This window comes from Alosa pseudoharengus, unplaced genomic scaffold, assembly GCF_046254945.1.
Source record: "Alosa pseudoharengus isolate Yale_2024_CS ecotype anadromous, Long Island Sound unplaced genomic scaffold, YU_APseudo_1.1 YU_APseudo_1.1_scf_3, whole genome shotgun sequence".
Taxonomy (NCBI): Eukaryota; Metazoa; Chordata; class Actinopteri; order Clupeiformes; family Clupeidae; genus Alosa; species Alosa pseudoharengus.
The window spans coordinates 22,796,521-22,802,173 of record NW_027468718.1 but is presented as its reverse complement, the minus strand read 5'-3'; the positions used below and the strand labels follow the sequence as shown (position 1 = coordinate 22,802,173).

At 42.9% G+C, this 5,653-nt stretch overlaps 1 protein-coding gene across 1 annotated transcript; it reads left to right on the top strand.

Moving 5' to 3' along the window:
- The first annotated feature begins 263 nt into the window (after positions 1-263).
- pou1f1 (POU class 1 homeobox 1) lies at positions 264-5,653 on the top strand. Its single transcript, XM_076262595.1, has 7 exons — positions 264-405; positions 2,780-2,929; positions 3,121-3,219; positions 4,394-4,639; positions 4,905-5,069; positions 5,308-5,368; positions 5,446-5,653. The coding sequence occupies exons 1-7, from the start codon at positions 264-266 to the stop codon at positions 5,651-5,653; spliced, it is 1,071 nt and encodes a 356-aa protein (XP_076118710.1).

Genomic DNA, 5,653 nt, shown 5'->3' with positions numbered 1-5,653 from the left:
AACACAGGGGAACAAGTGTCAGGTTTCGTCCTTTCTTTTCCCAAATTACCCCTTTAGTCCAGCTCTAGGGTGGTAACAGCCTGGGGATACAGGAGGCATTAACATGGATGAGGGGGACTGCTGGGATTGATATAAATACCTGCACACGACAGTGTGCGCCTCCCACAGGTGTGCTCAGCCTCGCCAGCTCGTATCATCTGCTCCAGTGAGGAAGGTGAGGTACCAATCAGGGTCGGAGCGCAGAAGAAGAGTTGGACTCCAGGATGACATGCCAGACGTTCAGTGCCGCGGACTCGTTCACCACACTTGCAGGAGACTCCCCTGCCTTGCCACTGCTAATGCACCACGCCAGCACAGGGGAATGCCTGCCCGTAAGCAGCCACGCCAGCAACATGGTGTCTGCAGGTAAGCCCATGCTTCACAACGTAGTGCCACTGGCTCAGGCACAGGAGATTTGGCCTCTGGTCCACTCTGTGATTCAGAAACCCTTCCTAGATAAACTCCTAAACAGCTACCATCTCCAATCCTATCCTACAAATAATACATTTTTTAATACAATATTTGTCAAACTTTTTATTTCTAGAATAACATACTGTATATAAATGTATATATATATATATATATATATATATATATATATATATATATAAAACTTTATTTCATATTTTTGCAAAAAATTATTTGTTCAGTGCGGTCTTACTTGGTTCTGTTTGTGAGGGAGAAATCCACATTTGCCCAATTAATGCTCTGCAGCATCTTTGAGTGTGAGTGGGAAGAAGGCCAAGGAGATTGTTATAAATGAACTGTGAATATTTCTAGCACTAGGAGCCAAGCAGTTATCTGTGAAGTGGTTTCTCCCTGAGGGCTTCTGACAGCTGGAAAGAGGCAGCATTGGGGGTGGGCGGGAGACAGGGAACAGTTAAAGTGACAGAGGGGCTGTGGATGGACATGTATCTGGGAAATGTAATGGGTTTGCAGAGTATGTGGATGACTGGGATATGTTTGATTATGCCACTGCTGGCTCTTCCTACAAGACCCAAACCCCCATGGGGCAAAGCTCCCCCGAGTCCTCGGTAGCCTATTAGCTTGTGTCTCCTGCAACAAATGTTGATGTCACTGCCATTTGTACAGTAGCGCACTGCTGGAGAAAGCCCCAGACAGGGCTAAGGAGGTCTCTGTGTGTGCTGATTGCTTAAAAGCATAATGACTACACACCTTTGACATGATCACATTGGGCTTTTACTTATACTTACAACAATGAAATTATGTGGGGTTTTTTTAAAGGTGAATGATGCTTTCTTTATGCTATGTTTAGCCTTAAAACATAAAACTTCTGCACTCTCATCCTCTAGAAGTCGATGTAGTGAATTGTTAAGGGGTCTCCTCTGCATTGTAGCTTGATTGTTATTCCTCATTTTTGTAAGTTGCTTTGTATAAAAGCATCTGGTAAATGAATAAATATCATGTATAACATAAATGAAACATAAATGTTTCTGCCACAAATACACATAAATATTTGTCTTTGAAATGGAACAGATGTTTCTTTCAGTTTCCTGAGCTTGTTGTCTGGATGTACGTTTCCTCAGTCTGTGAGGTTTAAACAAACTAGCAAAGACATTTATTTGAATCAGTCTCATGCAGCCTAAAATGTGAGCGAACCAAGCTAGCTAGCCTTGTGTGTAAATTTACCAATGTTGTATTGTAAATACTTTTCTTGTATTCCATGGGGTACCTGAGCAGAAAACTATATAGTGACTAACTGGCCACTAGTTTGTGTTTATCTACTGTATACTATCAAAATGAATTTGAGAATGATAGAAAGTCTAGTTATCTATACAAAACATATTTATCATACCTTAAACCACACCAACTTAAATTGTGTTCCTTTAATGGGCTAAAACAATCACAATACACGACTAGAGTTGGAAATACTGGACTGCAAACAGTTGCCCATTGTTTTCTCACATTTGATAAACATATAGCAACGCTGAAGATCCTCATGAAGCAAAGCAAACCAAGGGGTCGTGGGTGGGCTACAACAGCATCTTTGCATCTGATACAATTATGACTCACTCGATGAGACTGTCTATTTTAATTGTTTGTTAATTTGTTGCCTGAAGTCAAGTATCTGAATGGAACTATTCTAACATTGTAGCACAACCATGATTCACAGTTTTCACAATGGAAAAACATGGTATATATTTATATTTATATATATATAAAGCTGAGGTTGAAGGCTGTAAGTTGTTTCAGAGCATTTGAAGTATTCTAAACTAATCCATGTGAATGGAGAGGCCTCAATAATGGTAGAGATCCATATAGGGAACAACAAAAGTGAGTGGTGCTTTTTAAAAGTTGAGTTTCAGGAAAGGAAAAACAACTTTGTTAGTGTTAGCACTCATGGGGTTGAAAAATTTTCTCTCAAAGTGAATCAAGCCTGGCCAGTTAGCCAGCAAACCAGCAATGCACTGGATCTTCAGCCGAGTTCTGTGACATTATGAGGTCTCGGCTTGAGGATTTATCTCATTTCTGTTAATTCTATATATATTGTTAATTTCATAGTATGGTGTGAAAACATCATCTTGTCATGTCCTACTGTATTTTACAGGTGTCCTTTGATTATGTGCATTTGTCAGTGTCATCCGTCTAAGCAATTTGTAATGTTGTTAACATTAATTTCACTGATCTGGAAATACAACTTCTGTGAAATCTATCACTGTCTGGTGATCTGTTCTTTCTCCTCTAATGGTGTGTTCTGATGGGTCAATTCTCTTTGAAGTGTCCTCCGGTTTGTCTCTGGTCCAGTCCTCCAAGCGGTCTCACATGCACCTGTCCACCTCTGCCCTTGGCAACACATCAGCTGGCCTGCACTATCCCATGCCTCCTTGTCACTATAGCAACCAGCAGACGACATACGGGATGATGGCAGGTGAGGACTCAGTGTGTACTCACACAGCACAGTTTCATTGAGTAGGGCTTCTTGGCCTTTCATTACTGACTGCTGGTGACTCAGGCCTCTGTGCAGAAGTCAGAAGGGAGGGAATGAGAGAGGGCTATTAAGGGGTGGGATGTGTGTTCTTCTCTGTCTAAAGTTACAGTGGCTTCTTCCTCTCCTCACAGCACAGGAGATGCTCTCTGCTAGCATTTCACAGACTCGCATCCTACAGACTTGTAGCATGCCCCATCCCAACATGGTCAACGGAGCCAACACATTACCAGGTATAACAACCACTATGCCACTGTTTGCACTGATGTTTTCTGCAGTGGCTTATGCAGTGTTTAGAATTTCAGACAAAGCAGTAAAATGAAGTTGTGTTATCCATAAGATACTAAAAACAATGTAGGCTTTCTATTGAAAATCCCTCTGAATAATGAAGACTCAGCCTGCTTCTGAAGACTGTAGGCACATGGGAAGCATTGCATCAGTGTGTGTTCCTTTGCATTGTTTAGATTCTAAATGGGTTAAAAAGTAACACATTAATCATGGAAACTGGCGTACTCCAGATTTGTATCACAACCTGGGGCTAAGCAATGATGTGCAGAATGGCTTTGTTTAAGGAGTGGTAAGGCGATTCTTGTTGCCATGCTTCCCCCCAGTGTTTGCAGGGGGTAAATCACTCAACTGTACTATCATGACAGAGAGCATTCACCTCACACCCAGAAGTGTGAAGGCAATGTGTGAATGTCCATGTGTGAATGATGAGCATTCTGCAGGTAACTGATGGCTTGTGTATCCGTAAATCCTGTGTATAAATCCCTGAAGGCCAATTCGCTCAGCAGTGTTAGTCCACCTGATCCACCTCATAGCACACAATACTATTCACCTATAGCCAGAATGCTCTGCTGAGTAGATAACTATGTCAATTATTTAAAACGTGATTTAATGAAAGTGTAGCCTATATGAGCTCATTACAATAAAACCTTGACTGTTGTCACACCAAGGGCCAAACCAAGGAGAATGGGTGTCGATGGGCAACTTATTTCAAGTCTTGATTTGTAAAACAAAACACATATTCACATATAAAATGAAATGTCTGGTACATCACAATATAGTTTGTCTTTTGCATTGATGTCCCAAACCAACCACTAGGGGGTAGTGTTTCCATTACACTGATTGTGGCTCCTACATGTATAACATTGCATTGTTCACTTATGAGTTGCCTTAGTAGATCACACTCTTGCCTACATTTTGATCTGTCGGTGTACCCACTACAGAGTGTATGCTTTAGGGCAATACAGTAGCAATACCCCTTTTCCTGTGCTGAATAATGTGGTGTGCTGGGATTCCTTGGGCTTGTGTTCTAACTCCAGCTCTGCAGGACCAGAAGGGCATCAAGTCGGATGGTGTTGCCCTGGAATATTTCTTGAAATGTGTCTGAATGTGTTTCAAAAGGCAGCTTGGCCCCATGCCTGTACAAGTTCCCAGAGCACAGCCTGGGAGGTGGGTCATGTGCGCTGAGCCACAGTTTCACCCCGCTGCCCCAGGGCCTTCTGACGGAGGAGCCCAACCTGGGTGACATCAAACAGGAACTCCGCAGGAAGAGCCGACCCCCAGAGGAACCCCCTGACATGGACTCACCCCAGATTCGGGAGCTGGAGAAGTTTGCTAATGATTTCAAACTGCGCAGGATCAAGCTGGGTATGTTCTCAATACATATAACAATGTTTTCATGTATGCACATGGTTCAATAAAGCGAATTGAACAACATAATACATCCACTTGCACTGCTAGTGTCACTGGGTGCCAGACGTTGTTGTGAAACAAACTGGGATCTGATATAGCTGGAAAGGAGGATATTAAAGAAGGTCTAATTTCCCTCATTATTCTTTTTTGTCAAAATATGTAGGCGATCATTCACCCTCATAGATTACACTGACAGGGTTCTTACAATGTCATCTGACAGGATACACTCAGACCAATGTGGGTGAGGCGCTAGCTGCTGTCCATGGGTCAGAGTTCAGCCAGACCACTATCTGCCGTTTTGAGAACCTTCAGCTCAGCTTCAAAAATGCTTGTAAGCTGAAATCCATCCTGGCCAAGTGGCTGGAGGAGGCCGAACAGGCTGGAGGTGAGTGGACAAACACAATCAAACCCTGTGAGCGTGTGCAATGGCACAAGTCATGTAAATACATATAGGATTGACCTGACCATGCATCTTATAATTTGCATCATTATAATTTGCTGCCGTCCCATTATAGAGGAAACTGACTCTTCTAATGGATAATCAGTAATAATGTATAGGAATGCTAAGCCTCTCTAACCTTAGGCCATATGAATGTTAATCTGAATTGTTGCCGCCTGTACAGCTCTGTTTAATGAGAAAATGGGCATGCACGAGAGAAAGCGGAAGCGGAGAACAACCATCAGGTAAACACACTGCTGGGAAGACCTTTCATCTTCTATCCTTTTGCATGTCAGCACATTCATATCTTTTCTCTTCACAGTATGGGGGCAAAAGAGGCCCTGGAGAGAAATTTTGTGGAGAAGAGCAAGCCATCCTCACAGGAGATAGTCCGCATGGCGGAAGGGCTGCACCTGGAGAAAGAGGTAGTGCGCGTGTGGTTCTGCAATCGCAGGCAGCGGGAGAAGCGTGTCAAAACCAACCTGCACCACAGCTCTTTCTTTTCTAAAGAGGTTCCCTCCTGTAGGTAG

What these genes read in the sequence shown, in the direction of transcription:
- pou1f1 (XM_076262595.1), top strand. Translation starts at nt 264, where the DNA reads ATGACATGCCAGACGTTCAGTGCCGCGGACTCGTTCACCACACTTGCA. An exon ending in CGGAGCCAACACATTACCAG is followed by an intron (nt 3,220 to 4,393) that starts GTATAACAACCA and finishes GTGTTTCAAAAG; the next exon opens with GCAGCTTGGCCCCATGCCTG. An exon ending in GGAGGCCGAACAGGCTGGAG is followed by an intron (nt 5,070 to 5,307) that starts GTGAGTGGACAA and finishes CCGCCTGTACAG; the next exon opens with CTCTGTTTAATGAGAAAATG.